Genomic DNA, 22,016 nt, shown 5'->3' with positions numbered 1-22,016 from the left:
AATTAATTCTTGGCTCTCCACCCGAGACTAACTATGGAGAAATGACACAAAATTTCCGTAATATCAGAGCGGCATACTGGAAGATGATGCCCAAATACACTCCCCCCACCCCACCCCCTGATAAATCGTCATTACTTGCTCCATACATCTACGTAGTGCTGTTAAAATATTTTTAAAAAAAATATTCGCACCAGTTGTTGGTGTTGGGCTACCTTAACGGGTCTAAGCATCCCCCTAACCGGGTCGCTGACCCGGTCCTGGGGCAGACACTGGTTGGGTTTTCCTATTCAGAAAATAAAAGAATATTGGCATAGGCTGTGCTATGCTTCCCATGGTGGAAGCTGATTGTACGCGATGCCATTCAATTTAATCAGTAATTTGTTAGCACCATGCAGAGATGTCTAGTGAGGGGCTGTAGACCCATTGGTTTCACAATGCGTACACCACACAATGGCCGCATACTGACATTAAACACCGCGTATGGGCTGCAAATTTGGAGTGATCATCCGCAATATCCATCGCAATTTTCGTGATTGTTTGAAAATTGAAATACATTCTTGAGATTGTCACTGGGGAAAGGGAAGGTTATGTACTAACCAGACATATTCCAAAACAATCTCCTAATCGATATTGCCTGAACTTGCTACTGGAAGTACTTCTAAGATCAAAACAAAATAGACTCATCCAATCGTACCTTTCTGCGCTTCTTGATGTCTGCAATCTGTGTTGGGGTTGGCATCGCAGGTAAGACATGATAGCCTCTACCAACGGATGAAACAGCTGTGCTTGCAGCTGCTGTAGCGTCAGCCTGAAAAGATGAGAAATGCAACATCCATAATACTTCAAAATTATACAATAACTTTGATTTATTTTACTAGTATCTGTAAGAAGTGGATTGTTCCAACTAGGAACACACGCTTCTTGCCGAACTTGACACTTGACTGACTCACGACTGCCATCCGGAGCACACGAGGAGCACGTCGCACCTTCCACTCGGCAAACCTGCAAGAAAGCACCACTCCCTGCTCAATACACGGTGTTTCGGGGGGAGGGGGGGTCGTATTGTTGTCCCTCACGCGGACGTGCGACTAGTTGTTGGAGGTGACAGCGTTGCGAATAGCTATACTGGCTCCCAACGTCTGTTTATAACAACTCCATGAGCGACTTTGACTCACGCTGCTACCCGGAGCTTCACGAGGTGTTTGTCGCGCTGGAAACAAAGCGTCTCTGTAAGTTTGTATCCCTGGTGATGGTTTGGCCTGGAGAGCAGTATATAGGTGGTGTTTTTCAGGCACAATCTTCCTCAGCCTACTCAAGCTCAACTGATGAGGGGTGAATTCCCAGAAACACCATGTATTGAGCAGGGAGTGGTGCTTTATTGCAGGTTTGCCGAGTGGAAGGTGCGACGTGCTCCTCGTGTGCTCCGGATGGCAGTCGTGAGTCAGTCAAGTGTCAAGTTCGGCAAGAAGCGTGTGTTCCTAGTTGGAACAATCAACTTCATGACTATTACCGCCGAAGTCGCAACTTCTAAGTGCGTAGTATCTGTAAGTTACGTGAAAAACTATACACACACCCTACACACACCATACACACACCATACACACACCATACACACACCATACACACACCATACACACACCATACACACACACCATACACACACCATACACACACCATACACACACCATACACACACCATACATACACCATACACACACCATACACACACCATGCTCAAATGAAGTGGAATCTTCGCTGCTAAAATTATGATAGTATTTAAATCAAATTTTCGGCCAGGAGCCATCATCAAGATTGAGGAGAAAAAGAAGTGAGGTGGACCTATGATATGATGAAACGCAAAGTGGAATGAAAGTATCTGTAAGCATGACATTGTGCTATTGACTTTGGGTAAACTTTTATAGGAAAGTTGGTTGCTCCTAACACAGGAGCTCGTGCTGTGACTCACATAGCTATCCAATATTCATGAGGTTGTTATTGCACTGGAAACTATGCACCAAACTGCACCAAACTCTCACAGGGGAGGAGGGGGGGGGGGGGGGGGGGGGATGAGGCCCAATCTGGTATAAAAAAAGGAGCCACATTTGGGCCAAATAGCATATTTGGCCTTGTGCGCATGTTTTGGTCGCGACCGACATTTACTCTGTTGGATATCGTACAGCAGAGGTATGTCGTTCAACTTACTCTCGTTGCAGTAGCAGAAGCAGTGGCAGGAGCAGAGGCAGAAGCTGAACTTGCCCGGCTGTCTTGTGCAGCAATGGGACTAGAAACAGGTACCTATAGTTCAGCACACAGGCACAGAAACACACACACACACACACAGACACACACACACACACACACACACACACACACACACACAGGCACAGACACACACACACACACACACACACACACACACACACACACACACACACACACACACACATACACACACACACACACACACACACACACACACACACATCTCTGACCTTGACCATTTGACGCCCATCGCCGAAAGCGATGATAGCCATGCTACAGCAGAAGCTATAGCAACTTCTGCTGGGATTGCACCATTCCACAGCTTGCAAGGCTGAAGAATTGACCGCCAATATTCAGCACGGTCTATACCACATAGCTATGAAGTGGCTTTTTCTGCGCAAGGAATGCCTACTTTGGTCTTTTTCATTTTTTCCCCTCACACTCATCACACCACTTCTCTTGGGTGGTTACCAACAGCAAGTTCATGCCGGACACACACACACACACACACACACACACACACACACACACACACACACACACACACATACACACACACACACACACACACACACACACACACACGCACACACACACACACACACACACACACACACACACACACACACACACACACACACACACACACATACACAGTACTGTACTGTCCTTTCTGACTGCCAAAGATTTGTCACGTGGGTCTCCCCGGGAGAGGGGAGGGAAGAACTCAAAAGAAATCTTGGGAAGAGGACTCAATCGGCTATTGCACCGCCCAACGGCCAACACCCCTGAAATCCACAAACTATGGTGGACTTGGAAAAGTTGTATTTCTCGCCGGCCGAGAGAAGCGAGATAGTTTTGAGTCTCACCAGTGTCCCTGTCGTCCCACCCTTCATTTCTGTGCAGCTTATTATTGCTTCTCTATCACTTTTTGCCGTGATGTGGTTGCCATGCCTACATGATGCGTTATCGCCATTGGGGATATACACCTGGTTTCTTTCCCTCAAAGCTGCCGTGGGCGCGAGGGTTTTTTCCCGGCTGGCTAGGACCTGGAAAATTAATCTGACGGTCCCAAGTGGTTCTGCATCATGGCATATTTCTGCCATCCACTTGCACACCTCTTCTATCCGAGACACTCTGTTCTCAGTCCTTGCTTCCATACCTCACTCCTTATCCGGTTCACATCTGGCTGCGGCCAACTACCCTTCATCTGGACAGTTCTTCAAACCAAAGGGGAAAAAGACCCACATGCCATCAGTATGTGTGGCACTTTTTGCGAGCTGTCTTTGTAGAGAAAAAACTTGTCAGCGCCTTCTAGGTTCAGCCTGGTCCAATAGCTCAGTGGTTAGAGCTTTTCTCATGACAAGCAAAGTTCCTGGTTCGAGTCCTGATGGGTCTGGCGTTCTTTTCTCTTTTCAGGCAGTTCACTTCCCCGACTGATCCTTTCGAATTTTCTTATCATATGGTTTTTTGGCCAAGTGTGGCAAGGTAGATATTTGACCCAAAGGTCGGCTGACGTTTAGTGCTTTCACATGTTGGAGCGGGCCTCCAACAAGGAATTTCACCATGACAGCAGAGAGAGTCGGTGGAGATTGTGAACTAGCCCTTTCATGCTTTTGACCCTGTAGCTTGTGTATAATAGAAACTATCACATCTCTGCTCCAACATCTACCACTCTCGAGTGTGGCTGTGTACAACTTGTATGTGTGTGCACAGACAGGTCTACAAGTGAAATACCTCACTATTGAGTGTGTGAACAGGTAGTTTGACTCATCCAACACAGTCAGCAGATTTCATGTCGGAGGCGGTGTGGAAGCATTGGACCGTAAACTGGCCTAGTGTGAAACCGGCATTAGGCGAGACCAAAACGAGAGAGCTTGGAAGCTCAGGGCCCTACGCTATGCTTTTTTGCTTTGATGACCTAGACAAAAAAAAGCAAAGGGATGTTATAAATTCTTTTAAAAATTCCTTTTTTTAAGACAAAACCTGGGATTCGAACCCGCACTATCGCGCGCCCTGCATGCATCCCCCGATACACTTCGCATACATACTAATTCTTCAAAGTTGTTTCACATTGTGATCTTGCATTTGAAAGCCCTATTTGAATATGCATTGTGGCCAGCCATCTTTGATGGCACGGTACAGTAGGGGATAGGTGCGGGACAGGTACGATCGACGGTAATACGACACCGTCTCCCGTACCGTACCGTACCATCAAACACAGCTGGCCACATACAGCTGCCCGCAATATTCAAATAGGGCTTTCAAACGCAAGATAATAACGTAAAGCAACTTGGAAGAATGGGTATGAATGCGAAGTGTATGGGGGAATGCATATAGGGCGATACTGCGGGTTCGAATCCCAGGATATGCCTGAAAAAAAAGGAGAATTGAAAAAATTATAACATCCTATGCTTTTTTGCCGTCAGATACGGATAGCGCCAGGCGTGACACAAACAAACAAACAAACACACAAACACACAAATACCAAATTAAAGCTGTGTGGACCCTGGCTAGCGCCAGACGTTACTGAAGTAACGTCTTCTGCATAGCTACGAGAATAAAATCGAGATTCCCGGGCAAGACTCATATGAAATTGGTGCGGGCGGGTGATTTTATATTTTTTATTTTTTCCTATGACTGTGTGTATGTGCATATGCGCATGCCATGCCGAGCTTTTTTTAACAGTATTTTCCAGTAATTTTAATTTTTTTATTCAAATTTCACAAAAAAACAGGCACGCGGTTTACCAGTTCAATTTTTCTGTATTTCGGCCAACGATGGTTCTGATCTGTACATCAGGGAGTCGTACAAGCTCGGGTTTGTGTGACTCCACATCACAGATCTACTCACACGATTAGTACGTACTGTACATGTTTTATGAATTGTTCAAAAAAAAAGAAAAAATTGGCCTTGGCTCCATTTTGGTGCGGGAGGGCCCGGGAATCACTAATTTGTTTTGGTCTCGCCTTAAAGACAAAAATGTTGTTCAACTTACCGTAGCTGTTGTAGCAGAGGACATGGCAGAAGCTGAACTTGACAGGCTTTCTGGTGCAGTGGTAGGCCTTACCTGCAGCTGATGGAAACACACACACAAAAACACACACACACACACACGCACACACACACACATACACATACACACACACACACTGTACTGTACTGTATTGACAGCTACCCAAACGGGTCACGCCGCCCTCCACCCAAGCATGGGTATGATGAGGGACAGTGGCAACAAAAACAAAAAACAGCAAGCAGAGAGAGATAGCAGGAGAAAGACAGCGATAGTAGTACATCTGGTGTGCAACGTATAAAAAAAAAGAGATGACAAAAAATTGCACTCGAAAACACCGCCATTCCGGCAACAGGCTCTCAGCTGCACCAAATAAATAACTTGGCAAAGTTATTTATTTGGTGCAGCTGAGAGCCTGTTGCCGGAATGGCGGTGTTTTCGAGTGCAAGGAATGCGCTGCAATGGAGTTTGGGAATTCTGAAGAAATGACAAGAAATACGCACAAAAAGGAAACAATAATTATTTGAACTTGTATTATTGCAGTTCCGAAACAATCAACCAGGTGATGTAGTGTGGGCACCCGAAGTCCCACCTGGACTCCACTGGAAGAACATCCCACGCAGGGATATCAGCGATAGGCCAAGCATCGAGAAACAGCCATGAGGACACATCGTCTAGAACTGAAATTGCAAGATCAAACAATTTCCCACGCGTCGTCAGGCAGCGTACCTCTTCTCCCTGCATCACTATCCATCTCCAGCAACCGTCTCTACTCACAGCTTATGCGACTGCCACCACTGCACTCCGAGCTTCGCAGTTTGAAACCATTCGGGGATCAGATACACGGCCGCGAATGAAGAGACGAGGACGACAACGGTCGTGACAGAAAAGACACTGCCCTGGCGACCGCGTCGCGGAACCCTCGGCCCCGCAAATTCAGAAACACACCAGGGGCGACTCTGGTGGACCCAGAGCCACCCCGTGGCCTAAGACTAGTAAGAGGAACGACTAAAAACTCAGATAAAACGGGACTACAAAAAGTGCAACCGTCCCCTTCAAGCACAGTTGCACACACACACACACACACACACACACACACACACACACACACACACACACACACACCAACACACACACACACACACACACCAACACACACACACCAACACACATCATGCGAGTGTGTGCACATGCAGACAGTAACTCAAACATTCATACACGCGATCACCAAAAAACATCAACCTCAGCAGTTGGTCGTACATTAATCTCCTTCAAGCCAAATTTCAGGAAAGCTCAGTACACTATGAGCTAGCCCGGCGCAATAGGGCTTGAAAGTGATAGCGTCAAAACGGCCAGGGAGTAGTAAGTTCACGTTATATTTCTAGGTTTGAATCCACTAAGTGTGACTTTGCTATTGCCTACAGTGTGTGGGTGCATAGCAACTAGTGCTGTGCACGGGTAGTCGGGTACCCGAGCTACTCGTGAGGACCTCGGGTAGACGGGCATGGAATAGTACCGAAACCCGAAGTCACAGATGACATCATGTACAGCGTGAGTGTACAAATTCATGTAACACTCCGCATGTCTACCCAGTGTGGAGGGGAGGGGTGCATTGTGGTGTTACCATGGAAACATTACCCGATCGGGTACCCGTGCTACCCGTGAAAACTACCCGAACCCGATACCGGAAGAAAATTGTACCCGACTCAGCCCTAATAGCAACCCACTCATGTCTTATGCAGGTGTGACTTTTTCTTCGCCACCAGTTGTCATCCCATCCTCATCAGCCAACCCAGTAAATTTTACCGGCTATATCACCTTGCTGTGAGTAAGACTGCTTGAAATGTGCTAAGATCTATCCATATTGCTGTTTTTTTGTGAAAGCCTGAGCGCACCTTTGGGCACGCATGAACCACAAGCGTACCACGTCCACGCGCCAGTTGGGAACACAGCTTTACAATTTAGGTTATGTCGTTCAACTTACTCTCGTTGCTGTAGGAGAGGCAGGGGCAGGGGTAGTGGCAGAAGCTGAACTTGACCGGCTGTCTTGTGCAGCAATGGGACTAGAAACAGGTACCTGCATTTTATCACACCGGCACAGACACACACACACACACACACACACACACACACACACACACACACACACACACACACACACACACACACACACACACACACACACACACACACACACACACATACAAAAAGTTCATTCGCATGATTATACTAGTAAATAACACAATAACATGCTGGATACAATATGTACACTTAAAAGTTTGATACCCGACAATGACCGGATATCGGAGTGGATTCTAGAGGATATCCGGTTATGTGAAAGTAGTATTGGTATAATAATAGGGTGGGCCATGTCAGGGAGGGCATTATGAATTTTTTATTATTTTTTACCGGCAATCAGGGTGAGGGGTTACAGAAATAATAATAATATTATTAAATTCGACGGGTTTGCGTCCCAGGCAGGTCAAGAACAAGGAGTCGTACAACTCCCTGGTCAAGAACCACCTTTCCGCTCCCGTGGGTCGCGACCACCCCATGATCAGGCGTCAGATGCGGCTCCTAAACGGTGGGGAGAATAGATCAGATCCACCAACCAGAGGCCAAAGGCCTCAATCCCATTTGCCACATCCATGTATTACTCATGCCAGGCCAAGAGTTCCCAATTAACTGTGGGTCGCAGCACGGTTGGAAAAATCCTTCCGCTTCCAAGCAAAACTTGAACCTGGTACCTCTCGTTTCTCAATCATGGTCTTAGACCAACCCACTGTGCCTGCCTGCATGAGGGGTTACATGGGGGATGCTAAAGACTAGTTCACATTCGACGGGGCGCGTCGGAACATGCCTTTAGAAGCAACAGGACCCTCATGACGCTGATTGACGGCGTCCAATGTGATTGCCAGAAACGGGAATGCAACCGTGCTACCGTACAAATCGGGAAGCGTAAGACAATTTCCCGTTTGACATGGAATCATACGAGAAAAAGCATCAACATCGAGGTGAAAATCGCCGGGTGTGAACTCCGTTGTCACACAGGATTCTGACAAATCTGCTAAGATTTTCTTATCATACGATTTTTGGTCCAAGTATCGCAGGATCGATATTTGACCCAAAGGTGGGCTGACTTTTAGTGCTTTCACATGTTGGAGCGGGCCTCCAACAAGGAATTTCACCATGACAGCAGAGAGAGAGAGAGTCAGTGCAGATTGTGAACTAGCCCTTTCATGCTTTTGACCCTGTAGCTTGTGTATATAGAAACGATCACATATCTCCTCTGACATCTACCACTCTCTAGTGTGGCTGTGTAACAACTTACAGTGTATGTGTGTGAGTACAGCCAGGACTACAACTGAAATAGCTCACACTAGTGTGTTGTGTATGTAAACAGCTACTACCTCCGACAAGCGAAACTTGGCGTTTTTTATTGGTTTGTTCAACATGTTTGTGATGGTACCACAAGGCTGCGCATGCAAGGTACGACGTACTTGTAGCTCGATGCATCCAGGTGCAGGAAGCCAAGCGACGAGCTGGTGAGCGGCACATAGCTCAGAGGAGGACGGTTTGCTGAGGCAGGCCAGTCTCTCCTGTACCAGCACACCGTGTGCGGATCCATTCTGCGAAGGAGAATCGTCACGCTTTCGCGTGTCAAAGCACAACCAAGGAATTCTCGCTCCCCACGTGGTAACTCAGCCAGCACAGAGTCTAGGCGTCAATGTCAACCACCTGGCGTCTTTCAATAGCCTCCACAGCGATGCGTCTCTGGTGGCAAAGGAAAATCTCCAGGAATTGCTGCAGGCAATTTTGGGTTTTTATTTATTTATTTTGTTATACTATGTGATAGTTGTCGAGAATTCCAGGCCAAAAAAGGTCGAGTCCAGGCGCGTTTGGAGGTGTTTCACAGTTCTTACCACGGCATCCTGGAGAGTGGCGGCGGAAATGACTACCCTTGAGCACAGCACACAGGAGAGATATCGAGATTTCCAGAGCGAGGTACTTGCTGCAATTGAATTCGCTCAAGCCACACTTTCGTCTAACTACAGGGACAACCGCTAGGGTTTACCGGGTGTTAGCGGCCGTCGTGAGTTCCCTTCAGGAACGGACACGATAATTTTCTATTTTTCTTTTTTTACGGGGACAATTCCTGTCCACAAGACAATACGATCTTTGAATCAGAGGAGAGTGATTCAGACTAACTGATGTCTCTAATATCCTTCCTGAGCGATACAAAATTGTATTTTGCTGAGGCAACCATTATTTTCGATTGTAAAGTGGGAGTTATTTCGAGTAATTTGAAGCCAAAACCGCACCAAGTTTCGCTTGTTGGAGGTAGTAGTTCCACACAGGCGGCCGATTTCGTGTCGGAGTCGGTGTCGAAGCGTCTAGCACACGCTAGTGCAGCTGTGTACAGCTGGTCTACAAGTGAAATAGCTCACCCTGGTATGTGTGTGTATGTGTGTGTGTGTATGTGTGTGTGTGTGTGTGTGTGTGTGTGTGTGTGTGTGTGTGTGTGTGTGTGTGTGTGTGTGTGTATGGAGCGAGTTTTGTTTGGAGATCTCTCTGCAACGCGCCTTCGCCATCGTCCACGCAAGCGGTGGCATGACGTCATCATGGATGACCTCCGTTCCATCAGCCCCCCCCCCCCCCCATGCCTTCTGACTGTTGGTTTGCTGCTGCCCAAGATAGCTCTGCCTGGAGGCAGATTGCTCATCGTCGTCCTCCCGCACGTGCTCCCCCTGATGCTGACTGTGGCTTCCGCTGCGCATGTGAAAAGGTCTGCCGTCGTCCCGGGGAGTTCAAGTGCCACGTTCCGTAGTGCTGCTAGCAGATAGTCCCTTCGTTATCATTGCCAACGGCAATGGGCACGTTCAAGGTTCAAGGTTGAAGGTGTGTCTGAACAGCTTGTCCACCACAGTCAGACGATTTCGTACCTGATTCAGTGTCGAAGCATTGGCCCATAATTCGGCCTAGTCTGAAACAGACAATAATGTTGCATAACTTACCCTAACTGTTGCAGCTGAGGCAATGGCAGAAGCAGAACTTGACAGGCTTTCGGGTGCAGTGGTAGGCCTTATCTGCAGGTGACGCAAGCACACACATACACACACACACACACACACATACCGAGACCCACATTATACGAGTGCGTGCATACACAAACAGGTACACACACACACACACGCACACATTCTTTACAAGCAAACACAAAAACATCAACCCCTGTAGTCTGTCACACATCAATTTTCGTCAAGCCAAGTTAGAGAAAAGTTCGAAACACTATGGGCAAGCCCGCCATAATTATGAACCTGATTGCTGGTACGGACTGGATTTGCCTAATTTCCTTATCCTTCAAAACAGGTCCAGTATTCTCTCATATTTGGCTTGCTGTCCAGCTCGACAAACTTTTCATCATCCATTAGGAGCCTGGATCAATTCACTTTGACTGCCTGAAGGAACTACCATTATTCTTAAGATTTATTGAAATATCGTACTGGTCCATATGAGGTTGAAGAATCGACAGCATCGGAAACATGGGACATATGCTGCAACCAGTTTTTATCACTATAAACGGAGTGTCCTGTAAACTAATTCCCCTACTCCGGTTCCCCACGCCGTCACGCACAGACCAGTCAACTGGAACACGCCCTTAGGTGTAGAAGAAGTTAGAATACATTAATTAGTAAAAATTGGTGGAAGAACCAAGTGACCATTCTGTCACGGCAAGCTCCACACGAAAAATCCAACAGGCCAGAGCTACGGCCGCTGGAACTAGCAAAGCCAACGCGCCAAAAACACGCGTACACTCGGGACAACCGAGACGCACTCACACCACTAGCCATGTATTTGGCGGGTACATACAAGTGATACAAAACATGTCACGGCGCGCGTGCATGCCGGATGCTAGCACCTACATGTGAAGAAAAAGAATACTGCTGCATGCAGACAACACGCTAGGGAGATAGGGAGAGGGACAATCAGAAGGCATGCATTATATTTCAGACCATCGCCTGTTGATCTGCAGGTAGCAGTACAATGGTAGCAATAATCACTCAGTGTAACAGACGGGTCGCCGAATTGTAGTGCGGTCGCGGAGTTCATAGCCAGCATGTGGGTGCGCATTCTTGCCAACAGGCTCCCAGACCATATCGAGACCGGGTGCGTTCTGCTCTTCGTTATCCGGAACGTTGTGCTGCGGAACCGGCGGCTCAGCAGGCAGAGCAGAACCAGGCACATTTAACGGTCTTCTGTCGATCCTTGTCTTCCAGCCTGGCAATGACGACCATTGATGGCGCCACGATGCTAGTGACGATCCATCCAGACTCAAACGGCAGCTGGCGTTTCTGATGGCGTTCGGGTCGTCGCAGCAGGACATCGTCACCTACAGCATAGCTACAAGGAACAGGAATGGAGCCAACGAAGTCATGGAAAGACAGCTCTGAGTCAATGATGTCACGCACGCGTGGGACTCGAGCGTGTAACTGAGTCGTCCACTGGCTCAGTGTGCAAGCTTCCTCGGCCACGCCGACAATGAGGTGCTGAGGCTGCCAGCCAACCATGGCTTGCATTGGCTACAACCGGCTGGTACTATGGGGCCTACTTCCGATAATAGAAAAGGAGGACGCCAAGATCGGCGCGCCAATCCGAGGAGTCGTCCAGAACCTTGCGAATAAGCCCGAGCAGGGTCCTGTTAAATCGCTCCGCACCCCCCTGGGACTGAGGGTGACGGACGGCGCCGGTGCGAACACGGACTCCTAGCAGGCGGAACAGGGACTCCACCACAGCGTTCCGAAATTCCGTGCCGTTGTCCACTCGGACCACATCAGGAGCACCCCACCGCAGGCACAGGGTAGAAAAGGCGGATGCCACGCTGACAGCATCGTGGTGACGGAGTGGACACACCTCCACCCACTTGGTGAATGAGTCGACACCCACGAGCACGCAGTGATACTGGCCGCTGCGTTCGGTGCCGAGTTCCAGGGTGTCGATCACAATTTCGCTCCAGAGACAGCCAGGGAGGTCTGCGCAAGTCGGTGGGACAGTTTCGCCCTTCTGTGGGTTGGCAGCCTGACAATTGGGGCACTCTTTGACCAATTCGGAACAGGCTGTTGCGATACCGGGGAAAGTAGCAACGGCTACGGAGCAAACGGTAGATAGCCTCCCAACCTCTGTGCCCAGAGACTTCGTGCGCACACCGGACGACATCCGCAACCAGCGGTCCAGGCACAATCGGCACTTGGAAAACGCCCTCCAGCGGTAGCTTAAGGCTCCGGCACAGTACGCCATCGCTGACTACCAGCTGCGAACGCACTGCTGAGTAACGCCCTGAGACGGGGAGACCCTGCTGTACTTGCGATATCACGGTCTGAATATACCCATCGACGCGCTGCTCCTTGACGATGCGTTCCGTCGCGACTGGGCCAGGAATGGTCGCTGCGGCTGCTGTGACATCAGTGTCACCATATCCTTTTAGGACATGACAGTGCTTAATCCATGCGGCGGAGACGCGAGTGAGAGCGTCGCCACGGTTCCGGGCTGTTGGAACCCACTCCGAAAGAGACGTCAATCCCTGCCGCAATGATCATGTCGCTCACGATCTGTAGACGTCGCTGGACGGGCACTTCGTGCAGGCCCTTTCTTCATGTCCGACGCACATTGCCGATGACATCGCCAAGCCAACGGGTTTCGATTTGGACGCGCTTGATCTGCCAATTGGCGGCAAGCGAGAGACCTCGAATCGTCGCCTCCAACTCTGAATGTCGATATGGCGCTTGTCGTCGTACGGCCTCAGCCAAGAGCGATCCTCCAGAATTGAGCCGTTCACCTCGTTGGCAACTCCGATGCCGATGTCGGATGCATCGGCCCAGACCATGCAGCCAGTAGACTCGTCAATCCCACCGGCAGCGCTCCACTGACCACGAGCCGGATCACCTTTGCAGGCGAGCCGATCCTCCACTTCGTCGCAGATCTTCAGCAGAGGTTCGGACACTTGCTGATCCCAAGTGGCTTCAGCATTGACCATGTGCTTGATAAGGCTGCAGGCGGGTCGCAGCCAGCCACACACCGGGACATGGCCGGTCAGCCGGCCACACCAGCTGAAGACGTCGCGTTTCATTGCCGGTCGAGGTAACTTCAGGTTGATGTCGCCACAGCGCGACCACTGGCCCCGATGGTCCTCATCCTTCTGCACCTGCAGGCCGAGCACTCTGGATGGGGCAAACAGCTCGGCCTGCTTTGTTGGGAGGCCATACCCGAGCATCCTTGCTGCTACGGCGTTGACCTCGTTGGCAGGCGTTTTCACATCGTCAACGTAATTATCAACCGATGGAAAGTCTCGCGTCACCAAGCGGACGGTGATGTCCATAAATCTTGGTGCGACACTCAACCCAAAACCCATGCGCGTCATCACGTAGGCCTTTTCCTGCCAGACGACCGTCTGGTAGCGCTGCAGCTCGGAGGCCAGGTGCACTTGGAGATAGGCCTTCTTGATATCGAGCAATCGCAGGACCTCCGGGTCACCTTCGCGTCTCTACTTCCGCAATGTCTCCTCGCAGACAGGTGCGTTTCGACCAGGCTGCAACACCAGCAGAGAATTCAGGCTGCGGTAGTCCAGGCATGGACGAACTGAGGCCCTCGCCTTGTGTTCTTGCACCTGTGCTAGGAGCGGCAGGACAGCAGCTGGTGAGCCATGGAGAGCATCATTGTGAGGCACAAGCCAGCCTGCGTCGATCCACTTCCTCACTTCGAAAAAGGAACATGTGCTCCTGCTCAGGGGCGAGTTTCGAGCGTGAGTACTCGCCAACGCCGTGGCCAACGGGATCGGCCGGTGGACTGCCATCTTTCCACTTCCATGACAGCACCCAACGACGGGCTGTACCATCCCATGTGACTTCTCCTTCGTCCGTAGAGAGAACTGTGGCGTTGCCTCGCTGCTCGACTTGCACGTGCGTCAGTGGATGACTGTTCGATGCTGCTGCAGCGACTACTACGGCTCTTCCGAATGTCACGTCGGACAGCTGGTGGTCGTCATCGTATTCCAGGCGCACTCCGCCAGCACTAGCAATGACATTAGCTCCTATCAAGAGCGACGCCGCTACAGTGCCAAGATTATCCTCGAACACGGCAGTTACTCTGCAACAAGGCAGATGCACTGATCCATCCAGCCTCTGCAGCTGTACAATAGCCGTACCTCTCACATTGAGTGGCTTCCCGTGCAGGGCCACCAGACTCTCCATGGTTCGGTCATGCTCGACAGTCAATCCCATGGACTCCGCACATCCGGTGTCCATCAGTGTATGCGTAGAGCAGCTGTCGACGACCGATTGTAGCCGCTTCCATTGCCCCTGCGATCCAGGGCTGCGTACGTCTACAAAGATGCGTGGCAGGGCACCTGATGAACCAACGCTGATCGTGCAGACGCACTTCTCGACAGTACCAACATTACTGACACCAGAAGACTTGCCTTGCATGCTGGATTGCCAGGCTCGTCGTTCTGGGCATTCGGCCTTGACTTGCCCCTCCTGATCCCAGAAATAGCAAGTGGCTCTGCGAGGTTTGCCATTGCTTGACTGCTGCACACCAGAGTTCTGCTGTGGGCAGTTCCTACGCATGTGTCCAATTTTTGCGCACCTAAAACACAGCACGGAGCCCCTGGAGTGGTCACGATCACCACTGGTTGCTGCTGCAGAAATGCCGCTGCTGCTCTGGGTCACCGGACAATCTGCAATGGCAGATTGGAGAGCTCGCACAATATCCAGGCAGCCTCTCACGGTCATCTTCTTCGATGCCATGGACAGTCGCAGCTCGCGAGGAAACTCGGGCGACAGGCCGGAAACCAGCTGCTCCAGGATCATTGCATCTTCGTCGCCAGTCACGGTATGGCCTGATAGACCAGCCAACCTCTGCAGGTCGGCCACGTAGGCATCAGCCGACTCATCCACCTTCAGTCGCCGACTCACAAATGCTCGGTACGCTGAAGACTTGGTCATGCTGAATGACAGACTCATGCTCTTCACGACTTTGTCTTTTTTCTTCCTATTGTCTTCCTTCATCTTGCTGTTAACAAGGAGCGTGACGCCATCCAAAAACAATGGAAAAATTTTCATACGTTTCTCCTCACTATCCCAACCCTGAAAATTCGCCAGTACTAGAAACTTCTCCCAAAACTGTTCCCCGCTTTGGCCGGCTCTACCGCTAAACGGCTTCACAAAGTTGTCCACTTTCATAGAAGCCATTGCACACGACTCCCAACAAACCTAGTTTAGTCCCGGGTTTCGGCACCACGCTGTAAACTAATTCCCCTACTCCGGTTCCCCACGCCGTCAAGCACAGACCAGTCAACTGGAACACACACTTAGGTGTAGAAGAAGTTAGAATATATTTAAATTAGTAAAATTGGTGGAAAAACCTAGTGACTATCCTCTCACGGCAAGCTACACATGAAAGGCCCAACAGGCCAGAGCTACGGCCGCTGGAACTAGCAAAGCCAACGCACCAAAAGCACGCGCACACTCGGGAAAACCGAGGCGCACTCACACCACTACCCATGTATTTGGCGGGTTCATACAAGTGATACAAAATATGTCACGACGCGCGTGCACGCCAGATGCTAACACCTACATGAGAAGAAGAAGAATACTGCTGCATGCAGACAGCACGCTAGGGAGATAGGGAGAGGGACAGTCAGAAGGCATGCAGACAACACACTAGGGAGATAGGGAGAGGGACAGTCAGAAGGCATGCATTATATTTCAGTCCGGTTCAAAATTTTCATTCAAGATGAACAGTCCTGGAGACGTCCTAGATGGGACATCACGGAACCTAGCATACATCTATGCTGTTCCCGTAGTAATCGGGACACGTGACTCAAAACTTTGTGTCGCGTCCGAGGAAGATGAACATGTCGCACCCAAAACAAACGCAACAAACGCCTTTCGTCTCAAAAGTTGTTGTTCACCTGGCGGCTTGCCTCAAGCGAGTCGAGATTCGTATCTTGCCTCTTGCCTTCACGAATATTATTTTCCTCATTGTGGAGTACCCCTGGACGAAGGAACTGGCAAGAGAATCGTTTTGGTCGCATTGAAAATTGCAAGTGCACAAGAGGATTGGCGAAGCAATTTGTGTTCGCACTTTCAGCAGAACAGTAGCTGCTGCTGCGATGAAGTTTTTACTTTCGCCATTGGTTTCAGGCAGCAGAAGGGTCTGGCTGAAAGCCATTGTGATACGTCCATGACCACCATGCCCAGTGTGGTACGTCCTGGGTTGATGTCCAAGAAAGACCGTTCAAGGTGTAGTTTTAGCCAAGAGCTGTTGTATCCAAGAAATCAAAACGCCAACAGCAAGCTTTGGCCAAATAATATCTTCCAGGCAGTAATTTACGGGCCTAGCGCCTGCTGCCTCGTCTTCCTCCTCTGCATCATGCATGGCCAGGTTTGGGGCGAAATGACCGCACGGGGCGTGAAGAAACATTCCAAAGGCAAACATTCAAAATTAGAACCGATCGTTTCCAAAGAAGCACCGCGTGGCTACGAGAAACCCTACATGAAATCCCCAAACAAAAGTGGCCATTCGGTCGGGTATTCGATGGCGAATCGAATATACACTACCTCAATCCCCGCCGATCTCTGATATTCTCCGCCTTCTCCCTCAAACTTGACCAATTCGGAAAGAAATTCATCGCCATTACGATCGTGCATCCTCCACATACATTCAGAAATGCTCACGCAGCACTTCTTTTCATCGCGTGTGCGCGACCGACGCTTCCTTGACAACCCTGGACAGGTGACCAATCCGAGTGCGATGCCCTAGATAGGACATCTCCCCGACTGGTGAACAGGCAATCTGATAAAGATATTACTTTGCTATCTATTTCTGAGATTTAAGATTCATACCTGATGGGTGGAAGCAGACATCGTTGTTAGCTGGCCAGAGAGCGGAGTAACTTGGTCGTTAAATGTTGTGGTCTCTCTGGAAGTCTGTGCCAGGGCCTGGTTTTGTGCAATATAGATGTTGACACATATGTACATACATGAATAAACTACACTCATGTCCACACACACGGACAAACACACACACATGTACATACATGCACAACACCCCCCCCCACCCCCCCCCCCCCCACACCCCACCTCAGACCTGCCCATCGTGGAAGCGATGATAGCGAACAGCTATGTTAGACATAGCAACTTGTGCTGGGATTACACCATTCAACAGCTTGCAATGCTGATGAATTGACCGCCACTATTTATACATGCACCCCCCCCCCCCCACCCACACCCCCACCCCCCCCCCCCAACGCAAGCACATACACATACATGCACCCCCCCCCCCCCAACACACCCCCCCCCCATCCCCCACCCCCCACACCCCACACCCCCACACACACACCCACCCCCCACCCCCCCCCCCCCCACGCAAGCATATACATGCACCCCCATACCCCCCCCCCCCACCCCCCCCCACCCCCACACCACACCCCATACACACCCCCACACACCCCCACACCCCACACACACACCCCCACCCCCCCCCCCCCCCACACACACACACTCCCCACACATGCACCCCCCCCCCCCACACCCACACACACCCACACCCACACACCTCAGACTTCAGACCACAGACATGCCCATCGCTTCCCCTCCCCACACATGCACCCCCCCCCCCCCCCCCCACACCCACACACACCCACACCCACACACCTCAGACCTCAGACCACAGACATGCCCATCGCTTCCCGCGATGATAGCGAACAGCTATGTTAGACATAGCAACTTGTGCTGGGATTACACCATTCAACAGCTTGCAAGGCTGGTGAATTGACCGCCACTATACACCCACACGCACACACACACACACACACACACACACACACACACACACACACACACACACACACGCACGCGCGGGCGTACACCCCCAGCCAATAGCATGACTGTGTTTGGTGAGGATAGCACTGATCATGGACCTCACAGTTGCAACAAACAAGCCTTGTTTCTTTCTTAACTAACTAGTAAGCACTACGCTCTGCCTTCGCGGCATTCAGTCATTCTCAGCATACTACAGTCCATTCAGAAAATGATGAGAGCTGGCTCTGGAGAGCTCCCGTGTTTGGCGATTTTGTGGTACACTGTGCAGTGCCGCGAGGTTGGAACCTTGAAAAAAGGGTCCAAAAAAGGCACCTCAACTGGGGTTCGAACCGCAAATTTACTGTTATGCAAGTGGAGTGAATGGCCTGGATTTTCATGGTTTTTACCCAATTCAAATTGTGACAAAAACTCAAAATTTTACCCCTTTATGGCCAAAAGCTAGGATATCATCATTTTTCTGAATGGACTGTAGGTGCATCTTTCCGTAAAGCTTTCCGTTACAAAGATAAACGAATTTGGGTCGATCAAATAATTGATTTGTTGTACGACGTATTACCGATAAGCCAGAGAGTACGGATTATGTGTTGGGTTTGAAAAATAATAATCAATCCCTCCTTTACTACAAACTTGACAATCAAAATTATCTACATGGACAAAAACCCAGCACCCTGTTGAAAAATACGACTTGGCACTCACCGAAGACTCTTTGGCGAGACGTGCCACCTCCTTCACTTGCGTGTGCATCTCTGCAGCCGTTGGGCGATCAATGGCGCGGTTAGCGAGACAACGCTGAATTGACGCTTTGAGTGGATGTCCATTCCGCACTTGTTCTAAGGCCGAACGACGACGTTCCACTTCAGCAATCTCTTGTTCCTCGCTCGTTCCATCAGGGCGCTGAACCAGCCGTGAGCGAGGTGCGCCGAACAGTTCTCGTGAGGGATTAGCGCCGACTAAAACACTCAGGGACAGCACACCAAAGGAAAATATGTCGAGAGACCGATCATATACGGCAGGCTCTGTCAAGGCTTCCGGCGGCATGTACAGCATCGTGCCGGGGCAAGTGGTCAGGTCTTCCAGCAAAAGAGCAAAACTCCTTTGCATCGCGCGTGCCACGCCAAGATCACAGACCTTGGCGGTTTGGCCTTTGATGAGAATGTTTTTCAAGGTCAAGTCGCGATGAATAATAGGAGGTTTTCTGCTGTGTAGGTAGCGGACACCGGCTATTGCGTCGGACAGGAAACCTAACAGGGTGGCATCGTCAAGTCGGCCATCGCCAACACTACAATCCTGCAGAGTGGAATCCAGGAGCTCCATTGCCAGAGCTGGCAAGCCGCGATCAGCTGTTACACCAACACCCAATATTTGGCAGAGATTCGGATGTCGCAAACCGGAGAGGGTGGAAATTTCTCCACCAAACCGCCTTAGTTTCTCGCGCCTACCCTGGATATCTGGCTCAACGAGGAGATGATGTAAGACCTTAGCAGCTACGGGTATTCCTTGCCATTCTACTCGAAACACAGCGGCATCACCACCTTTGCCAGCCTGACTGTCCTCACTGACGGAGAAAACACCAAGATAGGCTATTTGACCTCTAACCAATCCAAGGTCTCGAAGAAGCGAGTCTTCCGACGATCGCTCCATAGCTGATCCAACTAACCAGCACTTCGTCTACGCTAAACTCACTGTACACACTCTACCATCCACAGTGGGTTTTGTTGAAACTGACTCAATGTTTGTTTCGCCTTGGTATGATATTCAGTTGGCTCCTCATCAACAACAATGACTGGCCACTACTGGCCCACTAGCGTAGGCAGCCAAACCAGGCGACACGTCGCAGATAGGCAGCTGAAGCATCGGACAAAGACGGTGCTAGCGCTGCTGCCTCGGACCACACATGTACTCCGTCCTCCAGACTACAATCGTAACGACGTGTTGACAGATATGACCTCTGATATTCATTGGTATAAACGAGGGGATCTGACGATGCCCACCAAGTATGGCCAGTTACTGCTACTCAACAAGATGGATAGGTTATTCTTAGATTCGTACCGTATCATGCACGTTCCCATGGCGTGTTGTGAGCTTCTTTCTGGCGCCAATAGGGATAGTCCGGCAGACAACTTTCCTATAGAGCACAGGCAACATGTCAAGTGAATTATCACGTGTCAATAACGCGGGCATGGAAGGAATGTGGACGCCCAATGCATGGTATTCGACGTCCTGCGATGCCGATTATTGTTGTTGCTAATCCGCGTGGTTGTGCTGGACATCAGATTCAGCATACCTCCCAACCTTTGCAAACCTGAGACAGGGAGAATGACATACATTGTACCTATCTATTCAAATGTATCCAATGTAGCCGTAAAGCATGCGACAAATGCACTTTTGGGTGCATATCACCACCGTTCGAAACGCAGCTTCGGCAGCCGATCGAGCAATGCTAGTTGTTGGTCTTTGGGAGAGATGTCGAACTCCTACCACGATACTGGGACGGTCCCGGCCAAATCAGGATGGTTGGTATGCATCAGCGATTCCCAATCTTTGCATTACCCAACAAGGCACTGATTCCTCGGATAACGTTTGTGCTCGTGCTCCCCACCGTCGTCCGCACCATTGGCAGATGTCACCTCCGTAAAGCATTGGTAGAAATTGGTGATCCCGTGATAGCTCAGCAACCACACGCAGAGTCGACAGTCACTGCTACTCCAAAAGGTCGTGTCCTCTCTTTCTGCGAGCTTTTTCCTCGCTCGTTTCGGCGCGAGAGTCAACACTCACACACATACACCTACACATCAACATGCACACAATATAAGTAGTACAATGTCATGCAGACTGCTCGTGCAGCAATGACACCACCAAGTCCTTTCCTGACGTCACTCAGAGTTTCATCAGACAGCATGACATGACCTAGACCGGTATTCACGGAGTGTCTTGAGAGAAGAGGGCAGAGGTGACTGAGGCACTTATTTCAGTAGCTCGTCATAATTACTTCTTTTGAAGTATTATTATGCTGTCTGATGAGTAACTCTGAGAAATGGCAGAAAATGACTTGGTTGTGTCATTGCTGTCTGAGTACTAGTATTAGCGGCTCTGTTCATTGGACACAGCGCACTGTAGTCTGTACACAGCCTGAGAATCTCAGACAACTGTCCACATGAACAAGAATAAAGTAAAAGTAAGGAAATTATCGTGTCCGTTCCCGAAGGGAACTCACGACGGCCGCTAACACCCGGTAAACCCTAGCGGCAGATGCAGCGCCTAAGCCTAGTCTGTCCCTGCGGGAATTTGCGGAAAAAACTCTCGAAAACTTGCGCAAGAAATTGCGGCAGAAAACAACAAAAAATGCGACGAAAAGCGCGGAATGATGCAGAACTTGCCAGGAATTCGCGGAATTATTTGCAGAAAATTGCGGATTTGGGCCAAATCACGAAATTTGTTGCATCGTATATCAACTCCGGAGTAGTACTAGTCATACTGTGCAAATAACCTACAGGATCATGGAAAGCACTGTGTGAAAAGTGCATGAAACATGTGAGATATAGTGCAGAAAACAACAAAAAACGCGGGAAATCGCGGATTTTGCTGAAAATCGCGGGTTTGGGCCAAAATCGCGAAATTTGTTGCATCCGTGGAATCGCGATTTCCTGGAGGGACAGCCTAGTAAGGGGCCATCCGTAAAATATCGATAGTTTTTTCAATCCGTGAATTTTACAAAGTAACCAGGACCCACCACCCACCCCCCTACTTTTTACGGAATAAAATATTGATGACACATGTACTGTAAGTAAATTAAAAGTAAATTATCGTGTCCGTTCCCGAAGGGAACTCACGACGGCCGCTAACACCCGATAAACCCTAGCGGC

The 22,016-nt window shown here is 49.9% G+C and overlaps 1 protein-coding gene across 5 annotated transcripts in view; it reads right to left on the bottom strand.

Annotated features, from left to right (window-relative positions):
- LOC135812254 (mucin-5AC-like) overlaps nt 1-19,879 on the bottom strand; it is a 127,846-nt gene extending 107,967 nt beyond the window's left edge. The window contains exons 1-7 of one of the 5 annotated variants that reach the window (XM_065325612.1): nt 18,850-19,877; nt 17,176-17,271; nt 10,291-10,362; nt 7,260-7,352; nt 5,261-5,338; nt 2,203-2,295; nt 695-808 (exon numbers count right to left, since the gene is read on the bottom strand). In XM_065325612.1, coding sequence (XP_065181684.1) covers nt 695-808; nt 2,203-2,295; nt 5,261-5,338; nt 7,260-7,352; nt 10,291-10,362; nt 17,176-17,271; nt 18,850-19,794 — 1,491 coding nt within the window. In that variant the 5' untranslated portion in view covers nt 19,795-19,877. Of the gene's footprint in view, nt 1-694; nt 809-2,202; nt 2,296-5,260; nt 5,339-7,259; nt 7,353-10,290; nt 10,363-17,175; nt 17,272-18,849 lie in introns of all 5 variants that reach the window. The other 4 variants (XM_065325613.1, XM_065325617.1, XM_065325606.1 and 1 more) reach the window with 4 other exon arrangements.
- Nucleotides 19,880-22,016: the final 2,137 nt, after the last annotated feature.

Source organism: Sycon ciliatum, chromosome 3 (assembly GCF_964019385.1).
Source record: "Sycon ciliatum chromosome 3, ocSycCili1.1, whole genome shotgun sequence".
In the NCBI taxonomy this organism is placed as follows: Eukaryota; Metazoa; Porifera; class Calcarea; order Leucosolenida; family Sycettidae; genus Sycon; species Sycon ciliatum.
The sequence above is the reverse complement of the archived record's forward strand: the minus strand, read 5'-3'. Positions and strand labels throughout refer to the sequence as shown.